Source organism: Biomphalaria glabrata, chromosome 10 (genome assembly GCF_947242115.1).
Source record: "Biomphalaria glabrata chromosome 10, xgBioGlab47.1, whole genome shotgun sequence".
NCBI classification, from domain to species: Eukaryota; Metazoa; Mollusca; class Gastropoda; family Planorbidae; genus Biomphalaria; species Biomphalaria glabrata.
In genome coordinates, this window is record NC_074720.1 from 30084883 (window position 1) to 30107100 (window position 22218).

Here is a 22218-nt window from a genome sequence, read left to right on the forward strand (position 1 = left end):
TGGTCCGCTGTACGTTGGTGCACCACACAAGATCTGTCAACTTTTTTCTCCATTCTTCTTTGTCATTTGCCTTTGATAGAATTTTATTCTGATATTCTTTCTGATAATAATAATAATAATAATAATAATAATAATAACGTTCGGTGTGATCAAATGGACTGACACCGACCTACATGACATTGACAGACTCACTAGAAAATTACTAACCAAGTTTCGATGCTTACACCCCAAGTCCTTCACCATAAGGTTATACCTGCCCAGGAAGGATGGGGGTCGTGGATTGCAGAACATCTTCAAATTGTGTAAGATGCAAGTTTTAAAAATACGATCAAAACTGCTCGCCTCCAGCAACAAATTAGTTTCCTTCCTACGGAAATACGACTCCGATGCAACCCCTCTGAACCTACACAATGCTGATGTCAATGTCGGTTTGGACGACGTAGGGCATGAGATTCGCCAATGGAAGGAAAAAACACTCCACGGAAAATTTCCGGCTTCATTACATGGGGTCAACATCGACAAGGCTGCTTCCTTAACATGGCTCAAAGCAGGTCATCTCTACCCTGAAACAGAAGGCTTTGTTACAGCAATACAGGACAGAGTAATCAGGACAAAAAATTACGAGAAGCATATCCTGAAACTCAATGTTGTCGACAAATGCCGAAAATGTGGAAATGTGGGCGAGTCGATTGAACACATTATGGCAGGATGTCCAGCCCTATCAGAATCGGCCTACCTAGGTCGCCATAACCAAGTTGCAAAGTTAATACACCAACACCTGGCTTTGACGTACAAATTGATCGGTAAGGACACTCCCCCTTATTATAAATACTCTCCGCAAGAGGTTCTCGAGTCTACTGAACATCTGCTGTACTGGGATAGGCCTATTCTGACCGACAAAACGGTAGATTTTAATCGCCCGGATCTGCTGTTCATCGATGAAAAAGAAAAAACCGCTACCATTATCGATATCGCCGTACCACTGTCTCATAATTTAAGAAAAACTGAGATAGAAAAACAAAGAAAATATGGGAACCTAGGCTTGGAGATTAAGCGTCTATGGAAATTGTCCAAAATAACAATATACCCCATTGTTATATCAACCGAGGGGACAATAACAACTGACCTCACAGACACCTTCAAGGCCCTTAACATTCCTAGGAACATCTTCGTTGCCTGTCAGAGGGCGGTACTGCTGCAGACCTGCCACATCACCAGAAAATTCCTCAGTGGAAACTGTTAAAGGGACTACGATGAATTTTGTTTCTCTTTAGCGAAACTCGACCCTGGCAGTGCCAGAGAATGACTACTCGTTCATTTCTAACATAATAATAATAATAATAATAATAATAATAATCTTTATTGTTCGTAAAAAATTTGTCTTACAATTTGTGCATTACACAAAACAAAACATTATAACTATAAAAACCAAAATGTACATTCACTCCACACCCACTCATAATTTATGTGTGAAAAGTTTATTTCAGATAGTTTCTATTTAATGATTTGATTGTCAGGGGAACAAAGAAGTGTTTGTGTCTGTTTGTCTTTGCTATCGGTGTCTTTTATCTCTATTGTGATGGTCCAATTACAAAATCCCGACCCAAATGGTGATTTTTTATTGCTAGAATCTTTTTAGCTTTTTTTATGGATGTTTTTCCTCAAACAGCCCAAATGAGGTTTGTTTTTTGTTAATGACATTACCAGCAGCAGTTTATTTTTACTTTTAATTTTTTAAATTTTTATTACAACATGTTGTTTTACCTGCCTGTGTAGACCTCTTCTAGGGCCGATTTTGAGTTTGTGTTCCCACAGAAACTGTTTCCGTAACCTTGTTTAAACGTATATTTCTAAGGTTGCAGTCCAGGTTGTCTAGAGGATACGTGTAATAAACAGGATGGAAGCTGCACCTGTAAAGAAGGTTTCTATGGTGCAATGTGTTTCCAAAGTAAGTTGATGTTTCTTACAACGTTATGTTTATATTTACATCTGTAAAATCTATTTTATTTTATAACTTGTTTTGTTAGAAAGAGCCCATATACTTAAATGAGCCCACAAAGAAAATTAGGAAAAGTTCCATATCTTTTACTCGTATATTAAACTTTTTTACAAAGCTTTTTATCAACACTGTTTATCTGTCTGTCTGGTATACACGTCATTCTTTCATAACCCTACTTCTTGTACTTGACAACGTAAGTATCAAATTTTTAAAAATAACCAATTAGTTACAAAAATTATTGGTCATTAATTATTTTGTTGGTGTCGAACATGGGAAAGAAGTAATACTTAACATATGAGGCGGTATAATTTGAATTTGTTCCTTTTATATGAGTTGATGTCTGTGGTTCTCATGTCTCGCTTGCAGACATTTCTGTAGGCTATTCTTGAGTGGACATTGGGTCTGACTCCCTTTGCAAAGTCAGCGTTTAGGCTATCTTTACGGATTATACGATCTTGCATGCGAGTGTCATGCCCGAGCCAGCGTAATCTTATCTGTGTCAGAAAAGTATAGATGTTGTGCATATTGGCAAGTTTCAAAACGTCCTGGTTGGATACATGATACCTCTAGGAGATGCACATTATGCTTCGCAGACTACGTAAGTGGAAGCTATTTAATCTATCCTTTTGGCGCATGTAGGTCGCCCAGCTCTTACTGCCATAAAGAAGTGTGCTCTGAACGCAGGAGTTTGGTTGCCGAAGTCAATTTGTTATTTTTGCTTGGAGAGTTCTGCAAGTGCTGCAGAAGTCTTTCTTATTCTATTTGTCGGCTTAGTGTCTAACTCTAGGCTGCTTGCTTTTGTTGTTTCCAAGTAGGTTTATTCCTGCACCACCGTTATTGTGTGATTTCCAATATGTATCGCTATTTCTGCGATGTCTTGTGTCAGGATTTCAATCTTGGAGAGGCCTATTGTAAGGCTAAACTTTTGACAAGCAGCTGCCAAAGCATTTACAAGCCTTTTAAATCCTTCTTGTGAATGAGATATAAGTGCAGCAGCATCAGCTAACAGCATTTCCCTGATCAAGCTAGGGCGTCTCTCCGATTCGGCTTTAAGGCGAGCCAGGTTAAATAGCATTCCATCGAATCTACAGTGAATATAAATTCCATCTTTCAGTGATTTTAAAGCGCTAGTAATACTGAAAAGAAGATGCCGAATAGTGTTGGAGCCAGAACACATCCTTGTTTTACTCCGCTCTTGATGGAGAATGGACTAGAGGCGGAACTGTCAAACTGTACAGTGCCCTGTATATTTTCATGAAAAGCTGACACTAGTTTCCCTAGTTTCGGTTTTTCTGACAAGATCAAATGTCTTGACCAATTCAATAAACGCTATAAAGTGGGACTACTTTGTTCTCTGCTCTTCTCATGTAGCTGACAAAGTGAGAAAACCATAGCTGTTGTTGATCTACCGACCCTAAAGTCACACTGCGAATCTGGGTAAAATCGTTCTGCCAAGATCTACAGACGTTTTAGTATTACTCTTGTATAAGTCTTTTCAACTATGCTAAGAAGTGAAATGCCTCTAGAACTGTTACAATCCAAGCCGTCATCTTTAGTTTTGTAAATCGTTACTATGTTTGAATCATTAAATTCCTGGGGGACCATTCTTTGCTCCCAGCACAAGCTTAGCAGATCGTGGAGTGGCTTGAATAGGACATGCTTTCCAGTCTGAAGGGATTCTGCAGAAATACTATCCCCTCTGTGTGCTTTCCTGTGTGCAAGCATGTCAATGGTTGTGCTAAATTTCTTTACCCAGGTCGTTTCATCTAATTTGTTCAAACCTGAAAGTGATGGCAAATTAGAGCAGGCAGTTGGCGAGATGGCATTTTCAATCTGTTAGAGTTCTGAATAGTACTCTTTCCATCTTTCCATTTACAGTGCACGATCACTGCTGATTGAACCATCTTTTGACTTGAACAGGGAAATCTTGCTGATGGGAGGTCCAAAGGCTTTTTCATGCTCTTATATAGTCCTCTGATGTTACCACAGTCGGCACAAGATTTAATGTTTTCACATGTCCTGCCAGGATTTGTTAGCTCATTTTCTCGCTATTCTTTTGGCGTTGTTTCATGTAGACTTGTAGTTTAGCATGGCTTCTCTCTTGTTTCATGTTGCAGTTTACATTTGTTGCAGACTTTCTTCAAACCAGTCCTCGTTTTTCTATGTTTTGTTCCCAAAGACCAGTGATGATGTTTGATACATAACATCACGTATGAATGTTTTCTGCCTTAAACATTCAGAAGTTTTAAAATGTTGCATCTAATTTGTTCTTTAATTCGATGCAAAGATCAGGATTGATTGTGCTTACGATATTGAGGTGTGGTTTTCTTTTTCCCTGTGAAGTAGGCAGCAGTCTTGTCCGACGGAACACTAAAGTGTGATAAGTATCACCATGGGAGTATCCAGGATTTTTTTAGGGAGGAGGTTTTGGCTTCCCGCAAAAATATGTGTGTGTGTGTGTGAGTGCCTGCATGTGTGTATGTGTACATAATTAATCTTTATTACATTCTGACCCTTCATTCTTTCGGAAGACGTTTATTGTATCCTCGAATAAGTTCTTCCTGAGTTAATGGGAAATTATTTTAGATTCCCCGCCATTGCCACTATTTCATGTACTTAAAGCCAACAAAATTCATATTCTGAGGTATATAAAGTGCATTATCCTGCTATTAAAAAGTGTTTTTTTTTCAAAAACCTGTGTGCTATTCTTACTGACTTAGATCCTCTTGTGTCGTTTGGCGCATTAGGCGGCAAGCTGCTTCCACAAAAATCTATCTATGGCAATGTCTGAAGCCTCACCCCCCCTGCTCTAAGGACCTCCATGAAAGTGTGGCGCCAAGTTGTACTAGGATGTTCCTGTTAGCGCTTTCCTCGTAATGGCCTCCGTGTAATTGCAACTCTTATTAAGCGTAATTCATTTTGTCGGAGAACATGTCCCTCAAACCTCATACGACGCTCTGTCACAACCTTACTAAGGGTTCGACTCCCAGTTCGGCATAGGATTTCCTTGATGGAGACCCGATCTCTATAAATGACTCCTAAAATCTGTCTTAGCCATTATTGTTGAGCTACATTTAGTCTTTTGCAATTTGGGCAGATGACTATTCGCTGCACTTTGTTAATGGAGCCCAACCACTGGTAGAAATGTGTAACATCTCTTTGCCACTGTTGGAATTAGGTGACTGTAGTTTGCTTTAAATTTTATATCGAAAAGGAAGATTTATCGTCAAAATATTTTTTTTTGGGGGGGAAGGGGTTAAACCAGCAAATCTGTGGAAATTTTTTTTTTAAATTCAAAACCCCCTTAGCTATGCTCATAGAATTTGGCGAATGTAGTTTGCTTTAGAATAAAATAGAAGAGAGAGGTTTTCAACCTCAAAACTCTCTGTGTGGGGGTATTTAAACTCAAAACTGTCAGGAGGGGGGTACAAATTTTTAAAAAGTCTTCTGGAGTGGGGGTTTAAACTCAACCCCCACCCGGCCCATGGGCTTGGCTACGCTCATAGAATTTTGAGTCTTTAATTTGCTTTTTTATATTGCTTTTTTTTTTATTGAAGAGGCGGTTTTTAGATCTAAACTCCGTTGAGGGGGTTTTAAATACTAAACCCCTCTTGACTACGCCCATAGAACCTGGTGACTGATGTTTGTATAGCCTTATATTGTAGAGGGTCGTATTGTAAATTTTGGAGGGGGGTTTAAAATCAAAATCTTCCTTAGCTATGCTTTTGGAATTTGGGGATTGTCGTTTGCATTATTTTTAATTTGGTTTTGTTTTATAGAAGGGGGGGTTATGACTGCAATACCCCTGGTAGGGAATTTTAAACTCAAAACCCCTTTAACTGTGCTGGGGCAAGTGATGGTTTAGTATTAAAATCGCACCTAAAATTAACAGAATCAAAGCAAAAAATCAATCACTAAATTCTGCCCCAAGGGGGGGGGGAGGATTTTATTTCGGGGGGGGGGGGGGGTTGAACCCCAAACCCCCCTGGCTACGCCCATGATTTTCACAGTCCGCACTTTGGTAGCTACGTGTCAGCAGTATGTTTCACTTTAATGTATCAGTATCATGTCCAGCTGGTGCCAGTGCCAAGAACTAGGATGTCTCCATGAGACAGTGCAGTGGTATTACCTGAAGTATGTGTTGGTTATAGAGAGCTTGTGGTATGTGCAGAATTCAAGCAGTCATTGTCCTTTCTCATTCATCATGTCGATTCTAATAAGTCCAAAACAGTCTGTATAGGTAATGTGGTCCGATCCTACTCTTGCATTGAGGTTACTTTAACTTTACTAAAATATTATATATTATAAATTGTTACAAACATGGCGGTGACAGAGATGGGGGTAGTGGTGTGTTTGTAGACAGCCAACTCAAATCATCCAAGGCCAGCGCTTGGTGAGTGGTCAACCTTGACGAGTTGCGATGGTCATCCGAGACGAGTGTTAAAATAACGGCTCAGGAAGGATCAGTGTTGTGAATAGAACTCAAGCCAGTCACAATATATGTGATCTTGTGATCAACAACAAGGGTCGACCAACGTTCCGTCCGGTTCTAGAAGGCAAATAAAGACCCTATATAAAGAGCGGAGGTGTCACAGTCAGACGGGATCAGTACAGTCCGGTTTGACTACAGTTCGGTGCACTACTGACGACTTGGCTAACGTTGTGGTTTTGTACGGTGCATTATATATAGATATGTTTTTAACTTTATTTTTTTTTACCTATCTAATGTTATCGTTTTAAATTTTGTAATTCATTAAATCTTCTATTTAAAAAATTAAAGTAATTCTTTCTTTTATAATCGTATTTCATTCACGTGTCTGTTTCCCAAACATGGGATCTGTCCAATGAACATTGCTAGAACCCCTTCACCTTCTGGTCCAGGCAGCGCCATCTCAAATTAAATATTTAATTAATTTCAATTAATTTACTCCAGCATAATATTGTGATTTTTTTAAACGAAATGCAATGGTAAATAACAGACTGTGTGTGACTTTCTTCAACAGTGAAAAGCTTTTGTCGGAACAAAGAGACGTGTAATCCTTTTAACAGATCATGCCCCCACGGATGTCAAGATGGATACTACGGTGGTTGCTGCTTACAGTGTAAAATGTTTCACCTCACTTTATTGTATAACTGTTTAAAATGTCTAGTCTAGCTTTTTGAAAAACGGGCAATTTTGTTAAAAAAGCAAACAAATATATAGCTGTGGGCGTACGGCCAAATATTATGTGAGCCTTTGCAGGATGTAATATGAAAATAAAACCAAGTATGTTATAATGACAAGAGAAACTTAGGCAGCAGAACAATATATGAAAGTTAAAACAAGTTTGAAAACTTAAAAATGTTTAAATATTTAGTAAGAATAATACATTCCAACAATGACGTAGTCAGAAGTAAAGGAACCACTAGCGGCAGGCAACAGAGCTTTCTATAACACACAACACTCAATACTTAAAAGTAAACGTATATCTAGAAAACAAAAAACAAAATATTTTTAAAACCATCATCAGACCTGCAAGAGAAACCTGGACGATGACAAGAAACACAGAAATCTGATAAACACTTGGGAAAGAAAAATTCTCAGAATTGTTTTTTTTTTTTTTTTTTGATTATCAGAGTATTTATCATATTTTACTATTCGGCCAAACCCGGCTCAGGCCAAACACCAAAAAGTGCTTTCCGGTGTACCCCTATTATGGATGTGTATATATATAAAAAGAGAGAGAGAGAGAGAGAGAGAACGAGAGAGATAGATGTAGATATATACGTAACTTTATGTTGTTTTTTTCCATCTGTCATTATATTTTTAATTTTGTCATTCATTAAATATTGTATATTTTAAAATTGAAGTAATTGTTTTTTTCATTATCATATTTCATCTGTCTTTTTTCCAAACCTTAAATAGTCGCTGTCTATTGAACATTGCTAGAAGCCCCTTCCCCCCATGACCAAGCAGCGCCATCTCAAATTAAATATTTAATTAATTGAAATAACTATACTCCAGCATGGCCATGTATGTGATTTTTTAAATCAGAAATGCAATGGAAAATAACTGACAGTGTGTGACTTTCTTCAACAGTGAAAAACTTTTGTCTGAATAATGAGACGTGTAATCCTGCCAACAGATCATGCCCCAACGGATGTAAAGATGGATACTACGGTAGTTGCTGCTTAAAGGGTAAAAGCTTCACCTCGCCTTATAGTATAACCGTTAAAAATGTCTTTCTATCTAGATAGGATAAGATGAAACAAGAATATTTGATATGATACGATATGAAGTAATGTGTGCTAGACTAGATGAGCTAAAGGAATTTGTGTGCCTGTTCAAAATTTATAAAGGTCACTCCTCTCATACTTTGCCATGAAAGAAGAAAATAGAAAGGATTTCTTATTCATATCGGCTGCAAAATGGAGCCAAAAAAGTTTTTGAATGTAATGGAAAGCATACATTTTAGAGTGAAATATTGTTTTTTTAGTTTCTCAATACATCAACGCAAAATGATTTCAGCTTTTATACTACAAATCACAGAATTGATAAGGAAAAGATATGAATAAAATAAAAAATTTAAATTTCAAAATATTATTTAATATTTTTTGCAAAGTTGTTACATATTTTAATGTTATTTAAATAGAAAATACAATTTTGTAGAATGTCCCGGAAATTGTGAAAGTATATGCAATGTCATCAATGGTACTTGTGAAAATTGTAGAGAAAAATTTTATGGTACTAATTGTAAAAAAAGTAAGTGATTAAAATTTAATATAATTTATTGCTTCTATAATGTCACAATCACATAAATATTTCTACAAACAAATAAAATTGTTTATCTAAAAGATAAATGACACAATTTTTATAGTCCAATAAAAGGTCTAAGAATGCATTTGTGATAGATGTTAGTTTTTGTCAGGCGACTCTCGTTATTGTATCCCAGTCACCAACATGGCTGACATGTCCAATGAATATCCTAATTAAAAAAAAATTAAATTTCTTCAGTCCTGTACATGGGCGTAGCCAGGAAAAAAAGGTCTTGTGGTTCAACTCCCCCTCCCCCCGAAATATAATGGGATGGAATTTTGCGACTGATTTTTGCTTTGATTTTGTTTATTTTAGGTGGGATTTTAATATTAAACAATCACTTGACCCAGTGCAACAAGGGGATTTTGAGTTTAAAATCACTATCCAGGGAGTTTTGCGATTGAAATCCTTCTTAAAATAATGCAAATGAAAATCACCAAATTCCAAGAGCATAGTCAAAGGGGATTTTGATTTTAAAACACCCTCCGAATTTTGTTTTTACGATAAACCTCCCTCTTCAGTATAAAACTAAAGTATACAACAGTCAACAGATTTTTCGTTGTAAAACTACTCACTCAAAATTTTATGAGCGTAGTTAAAAGGGTTTTTGAGTTTAAACCCCCTTTCTCCAGAGGGCTTTAAGTTTAAAACACCTCCAGATTGTCTTGAGTTTAAAATCCCCCTACAGATAATTACGAGGTTGAAAACCCCATCTACAATATTATTGTAAAGGAAAAAACTGTCACCTAATTCTATGAGCGTAGCTAAAGGGGTTTGAGTTTGATTAAAAAACAATCCAGAGATTGTTTAGTTTAAAACCCACCAACAGATGGTTTTGACAATAAAACTTCCCCTTTGATTATAAAATCTAATGCCAACTACAATCACCTAATTCCAAAAGCATAGCCAAGAGAGGCTACACATTTCTACCACTCGCTTGGCTCTATACAGCGTGGAAGTCATCTGCCGAAATTGAAAAAAGACTAAATGTGGCTCAACAAAGATGGCTAAGACGGATTTAAGGAGTCAGTTATAGAGATCGGATTTTAATCAACAAAATCCTATGCCGAACTGGTAGTCGACCACTTACTGAGTTGGCGACAAACCAATTCAATTTTCGGTTTCTACAAAAACAAGTGATCATATTAGCAGACAAATTAACTATATCTATATATCTATAAAATAAAGTACAATAAACGGGATAATATTAATAGAAGAAACATGAACACATATACTACACTGTATTCCTCCTTTTTCTCCTGTCAATCATGCTTTCCTTTTCCATATGATCATTTGTAAATACGAGATCACAAATATTTAATTACCCATGATCAGTTTCCCACTACAGGATCATTAATGCCAATATAGAAGGCGCGCTGGCTGAGTGGTACAAGGCTTGACTTCTGAATTGAAAGTCAGGGGTTTGAATCCTGGTATTTTTACTTTCGGGATCTTTAGAGCTTCTCTGGGTTCACACAAGTCTAAAGGGTACCTGACATTAGTTGAGGAGAAGTAAAAGTGTTTGGCCGTTGTGCTGGCCACATGACACCCTCGTTAACCATGGGCAACAGCAACAGATGACCTTGACATCATCGCAAGGTTTTCAAGTAAAACTTACTACTATTTTTACTTTTAGAAATTCCAATATTACTGACATGTGACACCGTTCTAAAGTCAGTCATTATAACAATGCCTCTATTTATGTCACACCTTCGTGGACATTGATCCTGATAACGGCGTTAATGACTTTCCTAGAAATTCGACAGAAAGAGTCCAAGAGTCACTAGTTAGGTGGCTACACAGGGACAACTCATGTTTGATCGTTATAATTGTTTTAAAGTATAAAAAGATACCATTTCAAATTAGGCTAGGGAACTAGAAAAAAAAATATCATGAACAAACTAAACGTTTTGTGGGTAATCCCACATGTATGCCGTGTCCATACAAGCGTTTAATAAAATGTTAAGGAACTTTTTTTACGCAACGTTTTCTAAGTGAAGATCTAAATGGTTGTTATTAGAATATTATAAATTATCGTACATTTATGCAATCGTTCAACAAGGATTTTCCTCAAGATCGGAGAAATTGGGAGTGGTAAAAAAAAGTTATATTTTCTTTTAAATCTGATATTTATAAGTTGTAATAAACGAAATAACCACTGTATAAGTTGTATAAAGGAATTATTGTTTGTTTTTTAAGTATATTTTATGTTTTTTCTTGTTTCTGAATTTACAAAGCTAAAAAAATATATTAAAAATCCGATTTCATAAAATATTGCAGTTTTCCAATGGTACAATGGCTTCTTTTCATACTATAACAGTGAATTCTTTTTGTTTTTTTATAATCAAATATGTACACTGTGTGTCTTATTACTGTATCGATTATATAAGAATACATTCAAGATTAACATTTATTATTCTTAGTATCATTATCAGAATCTCTTCTACAAGTAAAAATAGTTATTTTCGACTATTATTTAAACGTATTTTTGAAGGGTGCAGTCCAGGTTGTCTAGGGGATACATGCAATCAATGGAATGGACGCTGCGACTGTAAGGAAGGTTTTTATGGTGAAATGTGTTTGAAAAGTAAGCTGATGTTTCTTATAACTTCATGTTAATTTTGTACATCTTTGAAACGTAGTGACTTTTGACATATTAAATTTATCATCTTTTATTGGTTACAAACGCCCACCTACCTCCATGAGGCCCACAAAAACTAAGTGAAACTTCCTTCTCTTGTTCTCGTAGATTAAACATTTTTAATACTTTTATTAACACAATCTATTTGTCTGTCTTGTACAATTTTAGTACACGTTATTTCTCCCACACTCAATCTCGGATCAAATTGAAATTTTGTAAATTATTTCTTGTACATGACAACATAAGGATCAATTTTAAAAAAAAATTAGTTAATTAACTTTGGGTGATTAATATTTTTATTTGGTGTCGAACAAGGGAAAGAGATTGTACTTGACAGATATGGCGGTATAAGTTGAGTTTGTCCCCATGATACCAGTCTCGACACTTTGAAAACTATTTCGCTGAGACCAATCGTTACAAAATGATCCAACACTAATCTGAGACCTGTTGGCAATGAATTGATCGAAATTCAGACCAATAGCTACTTGTCACGTGACATTGCATGTGTTCAAAGGGTCCTACTCAGTGCTCATGTCTGAATTTGATTCGCACTGCCCAAGGGTAACGTAATATATATTTATATAAATAAATAAATATAAAATAAATAAATATATATATATATATATATTTGTGTTCTTTTCTTCTGAACAGAGGGACTTCCCTTTAAAGAGGGCTGGACATGCCATTGTGCCGATGGTAATTGTTCTGAAAATGATGGAAGCTGTTTGACCACAGATCGATGTCACAATGGCTGGTTCGCTTTTTCTTGTCAGTATAGTAAGTCTTCGCTAGCCTGAAGATGATTGACTATTACCAGATAATGAGTTCTTAGTGTGACAACTCACAAAAACATTTGACATTAGTATAGATTATAGAATGTTGAGAACGAGACTTTGCTATACATTTGAGGTGTTGTTGTTGTTAATTTTCCCCATAAGTTGCAGTCCTTGATGTTTATCTGCTTAGGTTAAATGCAGTGTTGCTTGATCTCCAACCAGCGGACCCAATCCAGCCAGTAACTAACACCTTGAAATTTTTGCCCAAAATACATATTAAAAGCAGAGAATTTATTCTGTAGGATTGGACGATTTCTAAAACGGCGATACGGCTCTTACAAAAGTTTCGGACACAAGGTTTTGGACATCAATGGTTAAATGGTTTAACAAGGTGCGGATATGTTGGTGACAGTGATGTAACTAGGGATGCTGGGGTCAGGGGGGCTTGACAACTTTAAGGGCCAATGCATCTTGACATTCGACATCAGATAACATGACATGAGATAATGGCGAATTATTTTATGTAAAAACAAAATTCGGACAGTTATTTCTTGGCCCCTTCTCAAGTGGGGGCCTTTTGGGAGGGGGTCAGATTTGAGCCCCCCCCCCTCCTCCACTCCAGCTTCGCCACTGGTTCAAATTAACGAGGATGCCCTTTTTTCGATTGTTTCTAAAAGATTTACCATTTCTCTAAGCAGGCAACAACAACATCACAAATCATGTTTGATGCATTTCTTTATCCGTTTCAAAACGATTTTCATGACATGGGGAATGTTAGACACCTTATTTATATAGGTTAGTTATTTTAGTTATTTAGCGACGCACCATAGTAGACGCATATTGAACGGGACTAGTGACGTTTGGGATATGTTGGGTTAGAGACCGGAAAATCAGTTAGCGTTAGAACATTCCAGGGTAACGACGTGTTTAGTGACAGAGACTTCTACGGTGGCCTTTTATCATAATAAATATATATTAACTTGTTCGTCATCGTTGACTACATCTCTTCACCTGTTACAATCGATGTGCCAGTTCTTGTTTGTGTTGTTGGTCAACTACACGTAATACACCCGAACAATTACACCCAAACGATTGCAGAGTAATTGGTTGACTTCAAGACAGCCTGAACTAGCAACATCACAGTGGCGACCCCGAACCTCGAAGCCCGACGAACATCGAACCGGACCTCGAAGCAGAACGTTTACTCAGGTGAGGGTCGTGCACTCGAAGTTATAAGATTTCATCGGAGTACGGCTGAACACAGCAGCATCGCAGAGTGACTTTGTTCTAGATCTACATTTTCTTGATCGTACGTTCAACGAGCCGTTAACTCAGGGTGACCTTCGTCAGGACAGTAATCATCGTAACGTCTGGTCTACTTAACCAGTATATTATCAAAGCCTGATCTTCATATGCTGAATCGACCTGCAACCAGAGAAACCGTTCATTCATAACGGGTGAGAGATCGTTAGTGAACCTGTTGGACATATTTTTTTTCTTCGTCATAGGAGCCACATTGAGTATCAAGTTTTACCTCGTCAGTTTCGAGAAGGACAGTTTGCCCGCTGTCAGAAGTATTGTGAGTACTACAAGTTTGGTAGCTAACTAAATCGAAATCGCTCTGTCGTCTTACCCTTGGAGAGATTCTTGTGGAGCAGTTTGCTCATTGAACCGGTTGCTTGCCACGTTTATAACGGTCACTGTGTTTAACCTTTGGAAGGTTAGTGAAGTAATCTTTATCAGTACTGAACATTGATATATCTAGTATTCGTCGGTCTAGACCATACCTAGACTTGTTAGCAGTGAAGTTGTGGAAACAGCTACATCCACTTAATTTCGTTGAAAACCGTTAATCGTGTAACGGAACGTCGTTGGAGGTGACCTTGGTTTCACCTAGTCTACATTGGACAGTTTGGTCTAATGAAGCAGAGTACAACAGCAAACTTCGTCGTACTACCAGAGTAGCAGCAGAAGCAGTGAACTATTTTAGAGAACCGTTATTCGTCAGCCCAGATCAAGTCATCGTCAAGAAAGTCGTTATTCGTCAGCCCAGATCAAGTCATCGTCAAGAAAGCCGTTATTCGTCAGCCCAGATCAAGTCATCGTCAAGAAATTCGTTATTCGTCAGTCGTCCAGATCAAGTTGCCGTCAAGAGACTGTTATTTGTCAGTAGTCGTCTACACAAGTCAAGTCATCGCCAGAAGAACCGTTAACTTATTCGTCAGTAACTGTGTACACAAGGTCGTCGGAACTACACATACAGTCATCAACAGTCGTCGAAGAAACTAGAACATTTTGCTGTGGCATATCAGGACATCTGTGGCATTACGTGGGATACTGGTAGCACCGGAGAACAGAGTCAGAACTGGAAGAGAGGCAGTGGAATTTGTTGTGATCTAGCATATTCGGGAGTCCGAACAAAGGGATCTTTCTTATCAAAAGCTAAGTGCCATTTTTCTTATTAGTATATGTTTAGATTGCCCTTAGAAATAGATTTTGTCTAAATTTGGTACGTTAGCCTGAGTAAAATCAGGTGGTGCGCCTTAAAACCCGTCGGGGTAGAAGACGTAATTTAGATGAAAAGCTATATTATACGTTTAGGGTTGTAATTTGTTTTGTTTGTGCAAACGTCATATCCGTTGTTGCCTGGTTACTTCGTGACGTTATCATTGTGTGCCATATTGTCACATCCCAACCCATAGTGATAGTCTCATTTAATTATTTCATTTGTTTATATTATTTTAAATTATTTATTTTTATTAATTTAATTAGATCTGTATTTTTTTTTCACGTAATGATAGAAAGTGCGGGTAGGATTCTTTCATTGTGAATCAGACTAAAATAATTTTAGTTTGAGCGGTTAAAATCAATTATGATTTTGCCATGAGAATAATGCCGAAACTGGCTATGTAGTCAAACACTATCGTCTGGCTAAATTTAGATCTGCAAATTGTTGTACATCTCTTTGGTACAATTTAATTATCTAGACTCTACTTTGAAATATTATTAAGTTGAAGATGAATGAAGGTAGTACATTCTAGATATATGTATCTTGTTGAAGATATATTTGACATTGTATACACATATTTGTTTCGTATGGTTAAATAGAACCATAATCTACTCTAGATCTAGACTCTAGACAGTCTTTGAATTTACTCTAAACACTTCACTGTGACTTCAGTCATACCAGGTTTTAAAATTGATCATAGTTATTCATACTAGATCTAAAAGTCATAGTGCTCTTGATAACTATAGATCTAAATAGTATTATTATACATACTATAATATACTAGATTTAAATTTGTGTGTAATACTGGACCTAATATACAGATTTGAATATAACCATAATAACTCAGACTAGATTTATACATTTACTAAATCTATAGATAGAGACATATCATTTAAAATTTGTATAAAAGTGTGGAAAAACTTAAATATAAAATAAGTTTAAAGTATAGCCATAACTAATATAGGCCAAGTAAAAATATATATAAAATATAAAACACAATGGCTACATCATCATATGTGGACCTTAAGGAGGTTAAGGAAACAGCTATGCAGGATGGAAAGGCCATGGAGTTAAAAGGAAAGGACTTAGCAGCTTATGTACAGCAAGTTGTGAAGGAGGAAACAGAACGTCAAAGACAAGAGATAGAAAGACAAGAAGAACGTCAAAGACAAGAGATAGAAAGACAAGAAGAACGTCAAAGACAAGAGATAGAGAGACAAGATAGGATCAGAAAGGAAGAATATGAGAAGCAAAAAGAGGACCGAGAACATGAAGCTAAAATGGAGAAGATGAGATTGGATGCAGCACAAGCCAGAGCCCAAATTGAACAAGGAAATAACACAAATAACTCAAATAATTATATCACTCAAAGAGACAACCCTAATTCGCAGACATGGCTAAAGAGAAAAATACAAAGTTTTGATGAACAGAAGGATGACATTGGTGATTTCCTGAAAAGATATGAGGCAAAAATGTCTACATTTAATATGCCTGAAGAAGAATGGTCTGAAATACTGATAGACTTTGTTCATGGTCAAGCTCTAACAATATGCCAAAATCATGACCATCATATTGATGATAGCTATCAGGTTTTAAAAAGAGAGTTATTGAATGCCTATGGTCATAATGCTACAACTTTTAGAAAGAAATACTTTGACAATATACCATCATTAGAAATAGAACCCCAAACTACCATTAATATGGAAAAGGATTTTTTCAATAAGTGGGTAAAATTAGAAAAAGTGAATAACTCTTATGAGGGATTAAAAAATTTTATTTTAGTGGACAACTTTGTAAATAAATGTGATCCTCAATTACAATCTTTTATTAGAGAAAGAAACCCCAAAACTATAGATGAAATAACAGAGATAATGAGAGTATATAAAAATGCCTATCCAAATAAACCATTTTCTGATAGGGATAAGAGCAAAGTAGATTTAATAGGATACACCAAAGAAAATGTTGATAGAAGTAGAAATAGAAACAGATCAAATAGTGGAAATAGAAAATATAGTGAAATAATCTGTTTTAAATGTCAAGGAAAAGGTCATATAGCAGCTAACTGTAGAAGAGGGAATAGTAGGTCTGGAAGTAGAAATAGATACAATGAACAAAATAACAGTAGATATAGGAGTAGAGATAGGAATGACAGGGGAAATTATAGAAATAGGAGTTACAGTAGGGAATACAAAAATAAAGGTACAGATAGGATATATTTCATGGAAGGAAATAGGAACAATTTTGCAGTGTACCCAGGGTTTGTAGATAGAATTCCGGTGGAATTAATCAGGGATTCAGGTTGTAACACTTTGGCAGTAAAAACTAAATTTGTCAAACCTCATTGGTATAAAGGGTTTACTAAGAAAGTAGAATTAGCAGATGGCACTGTAAGGGAATTTAAAGCTATAAGGGTGTACATTGAAACTCCATTTTTCACTGGTTATTGTGATGGCATTGCAATACCAGAAATGAGATATGATATGTTAGTAGGAAACATAAAAGGAGTTAAAGAATGTTCAAGAAAAGAATTAGAAGACTGGCAAAACAAATACAAAACCATAAGACAAAATCATGAAAACATAGAAACACAAAATATAACAAGTATGATTATAACAAGATCAATGGATAAAAAAGATGAGAAACAGGAAAATACAATAAATGTAATAAGTAATGATAAAGAAGAAGAAACCAGTAATGTAATACAAATAGAAAATACAGATGTTAAGGAAAGAGAGATAGAAAAGGAAACACAAAATAGTCTTGAAACACAAATATCTCAAAGTGAAAAAGAAACAACACCCACATTTGCATTAGAACAAATGAATGATAATATTATTGGGAAAATTTATTCAAGAATATCAGATAAAAACAATAATAATCCAATGGAGAAATTTTGTATAGAGAATAAAATATTATTTAGACAAACAAGTAATGATAATAAGAAAATAAAACAACTTGTCTTACCACAGAAATATTGGAAAGATGTTTTAATCATGACACATGATAATAATTTAGCAGCACATAGGGGAGTAAAGAAATGTTATAGGAATTTGTCAAAACAAGTATTTTGGCCCAAAATGAAAGCAACAATCAACAAATACATAAACTCATGTGACATATGTCAAAAGAGATCGAACAAAAGTCTAGTGAATAAAGCACCTATTCAAGAAATGGATGAACCTACAGCACCATTTCAGAAAGTATCTATTGATTTAATAGGTCCTTTAATTCAAACTGAAAATAATAACAAATACATTCTAACAGTAATAGACATGTTTAGTAGATACCCAGAGGCAATCCCATTATCAAATACAAGTGCAGAAAATATCATTAATGCCATAACTCAAAAAGTAATTACAAGACATGGTATACCTAAAATTATATTGAGTGATCAGGGATCTCAGTTTAAGTCAGAACAATTTAAGAAATGGACTAAACAATACAATATACAACACATATACTCTTCGGTTTACCACCCGGAGAGTAACGGTTTATGTGAACGATATGGTGGATCATTAAAAAGATCACTAACAAAGATAATTCAGAATAATCAAAACAAGTGGGATCATTACATTAACTATGTACTATTTGCTCATAGAAACAACATCCATGAAGCAACACAATTTTCACCATATGAAATAATACATGGAAGAAAACCCAGAGATGAATTAGATGTTTTTAAAGAAAATCTAATAGGCAATGAGAATAAATTAAATAATGACAGTGAAACAACAATCACAACAGAATTGAAAGAAATATGGACTCAAGCATATAACAACAACAAGAAGTACAAACAAAGTGCTCATGAGAATATAAATAAGAAAAGACAATTGAAAACACTAGAAGTAGGAAACAATGTATTAATATTAATAAATGACCTGAAAAATAAAATTGGTAAACAATGGAAAGGTCCATTTAAGGTGATAAAACAAATTAGTGATGTGAATTATCAAATTGAAATAAATGGGAAAATTAAAACATATCACATAAATAATTTGAAACTGTATCATGATAGAGAAGATGAGTTAATACAAAACATTCAGGAGGAAATAGAAAATACATTTTCAGAAAAAGAAGAATGCTTGATGATAATAACAAATGAAAATCACAATGAAAATGATATTAAGGAAATACCTGTAATAGAAACAAAAGAGAATCAAACTTGGCAAAAGATTAATCTTAATAATCTAACTAAGGAAAAGTCAAAAGACATAACTAAAATAATACAGGAATACAAAGAAATTTTTTCCAGCATACCAGGAAAAACAAATATTATTAAACATGACATTAAAGTAACAGACACAAAACCTATCAAGCTTAAGCCATATAGAATACCGTTACATTTACAAGACAAAGTAAAGAAAGAAATAGACAATTTACTAGAATCAGGTATAATTGAGCCATCAACATCTCCTTATGCTTCACCAATTGTGATAGCCAAAAAGAAGAATGGAGATATACGGTTATGTATTGATTATAGGAAAATTAACAACATCACAGAATTTGACCCATATCCAATGCCAAATATAGAGGATATTTTACATAAATTAAATGGAGCAAAATTTTTTACTAAATTGGATTTAACTAAAGGTTATTGGCAAATACCTTTAACAGAAAATGCAAAACCTTACACAGCATTTGTAACACCATATGGTATTTTTCAATGGAATTATATGAGTTTTGGATTAGTAAATGCACCTGCCACATTTAATAGAATGATGAACATGATAATTGGAAACAAAGAAAATGTTATTTGCTATTTAGATGACATATGTATTTTTAATAATAGTTGGGAGGAACATTTGGTAGATGTAAAAGAAGTGTTCAAAATAATAAAAGAAAGTGGACTTACAATTCAAGCAGAAAAAGTAGAAATAGGATTGGAGGAAATAATTTTCTTAGGACATAAAGTAAATAACAACATGATTAGCCCTATTGAAGATAACATAAAGAAAGTACTTAATATTGAAATACCTACAACAAAAAGACAAATTAAAAGCATATTGGGAATAGTAAATTATTACAGAAAGTTTATAAAAAACTTAGCAGAAATAGTGAATCCACTAAATGACTTACTTAAAAAAGGAAAACCTCAAAAAGTAGTTTGTAATGAGGAATGTGTGAAAGCTATTGACAGAATTAAAGATGTTTTTAGTCATGAACTAATATTAAGACTACCTGATAAAGACAAAATATTTTATGTCACAACTGATGCATCTGGTAATGCTATTGGTGGTTGTTTAATGCAGAACTATGATAACTTACATCCTATATTATATGTAAGCAGAAAATTGTCAGAGGCAGAGAAAAAATATAGTGTCATTGAAAGAGAAGCCTTAGCTGTAATATGGGTAATTACTAAGCTAGAGAGCTATTTAATAGGAAGGAAATTCATATTATTAACTGATCATAAACCTATTCAATATATACAGCAAAAGAGCATGAAAAACAGTCGTGTTTATAGATGGTTCTTAGCACTACAGGAATATAAATTTGAAGTGAAAGCTATTAGTGGATCTGTGAATATTGTAGCTGATTTATTGTCTAGAATGACATTGAAGTGAAACAATTTTGTAAATAAACTATGATTATATTGAGTATGTAATATATATTAATATATTGACACCATTTATATGTTATGAAAAAGGGAGATAAGTAAAGTTGATGTTAAGCATTTAAAAGTAAGTATGGATATTTTTTTTGTGTGAATCATTTCATATATCATTGACGAAAGTTAGTTCTAAGGAAAAGGGTGAGTATAAAAGAAAAATGGACAAAAGCGTATAAAAGGGTGGTAAGAAAAAATGTATTGAATGTGTAAATAAAGTCTGTAATTGTTTTTTGAAATATTGTATTTTATCAGATTACTGCCAGTGAAGAACATTTGAGATGTGTAGGACGTGCCCATAAGATGCCACATTTTCTTTTATGATGAACTGTGTACTAATGAAGATGATTTTGGAATGTTATGAACTGTTATGAACATTGACATGAATATGAGGAACTGTCAAGATGAAGATGTCAAGATGAAGATGTCAAGATTTTATGTTTGTGGTCTTCCCCTTAAATTGAAAATGCCCTTGTAAGACTTGACAGTAGTGGAAAAATATTGACATATTTTTTTTTCAAGGGGGGGAGGAATCTGTTAGACACCTTATTTATATAGGTTAGTTATTTTAGTTATTTAGCGACGCACCATAGTAGACGCATATTGAACGGGACTAGTGACGTTTGGGATATGTTGGGTTAGAGACCGGAAAATCAGTTAGCGTTAGAACATTCCAGGGTAACGACGTGTTTAGTGACAGAGACTTCTACGGTGGCCTTTTATCATAATAAATATATATTAACTTGTTCGTCATCGTTGACTACATCTCTTCACCTGTTACAATCGATGTGCCAGTTCTTGTTTGTGTTGTTGGTCAACTACACGTAATACACCCGAACAATTACACCCAAACGATTGCAGAGTAATTGGTTGACTTCAAGACAGCCTGAACTAGCAACATCACAGGAAACTAAACTTAGTGTTTAGCCAATTGAAAAGGTTGAAGATCTCAGTATTTGTGTCAATAGAATAAATCCTAAATACGCCAAGAAATAGTTTTCAAATAGATGACTATATGTTGGAAGCCTTAAATTGTCTTTCTCGGTCACGATATGTGCAGCAATAGGCCACAAAGTAGCTTACTACTACTGGTTCTAAGTACGTAATAATATCTAGATTTTGTTATTTGTGGATGTCCTTTGCTTAAAAAAAATTTTAACATTTTATGCTTTCAATTCATTTCAGTAGACATAGCTCCTGAAGCAGACTTGGGAGACATGGACAGTGTCCGACTTCTCACTGACAACGATGACTCGACGTGCGTCAATGTGACTAACAATACGATCCAAGCGACCTGGTCGTACCTTGTCCCAGTTACATGGTTTCGTTTAGTTTTCGAACTCAAAGGTAGACATTGATGTGGTTAGAAGAAACAATGTTGAGTAGTGGGAAATAAGAAAGTAGTTCTCCCTAGGACCCGTGCCCTAGCCCCAGGGTTTGAAGTATTCTATTTACAATGTATGTATGTTTTAAGCCAGAAGAGTGGACAGGGCGAAAGAGCGCCGAACCAACAAAACGTTGAGAGAAGAATCAGGCCTATCTGCAACTGACCTAACCCACCCATGCCACGTATGCGGCCGGCTTTTTAAAGCGAGGATTGGACTTAACAGCCATCTTCGAGTCAGTAGGAAATGAGAAATGACTTCATCTTCGATCACGAAGAAGCAATATATATATATATATATATATATATATATTAACGATGTGCCATATTTCAGAAGTCATACTGTATATTGTGTGAACTTGAAAAATATACTCGGAGTTGAATAAAAAAAAAAACGGTGATAGTGGATCTCTTGAAAAGAAGCTTTCTTCTGTTATTTCCACTTACTTCCTTAGTTAGGTCCAATTGGGCGGCAAGCTGTCTCCACAAAGATCTGTCACTGGCA

General features: G+C 35.3%; 1 protein-coding gene and 1 long non-coding RNA gene across 7 annotated transcripts in view; both read left to right on the forward strand.

Annotated features, from left to right (window-relative positions):
- The window catches only part of LOC106074928 (uncharacterized), a 114100-nt gene that overhangs the window by 82963 nt on the left and 8919 nt on the right, over positions 1-22218 (forward strand). For 5 of the 6 annotated variants that reach the window (XM_056044064.1, XM_056044060.1, XM_056044065.1 and 2 more), the window contains 7 exons: positions 1856-1948; positions 7003-7101; positions 8079-8177; positions 8649-8741; positions 11290-11382; positions 12088-12213; positions 21515-21676. In XM_056044064.1, the coding sequence (XP_055900039.1) occupies positions 1856-1948; positions 7003-7101; positions 8079-8177; positions 8649-8741; positions 11290-11382; positions 12088-12213; positions 21515-21676 (765 nt within the window). The remainder of the gene's footprint in view (positions 1-1855; positions 1949-7002; positions 7102-8078; positions 8178-8648; positions 8742-11289; positions 11383-12087; positions 12214-21514; positions 21677-22218) is intronic. The other variant, XM_056044061.1, reaches the window with a different exon arrangement.
- Positions 12989-21075, forward strand: LOC129928683 (uncharacterized). Its single transcript, XR_008780150.1, has 2 exons — positions 12989-15239; positions 20585-21075. It is a non-coding gene; the product is annotated as an uncharacterized LOC129928683 (long non-coding RNA).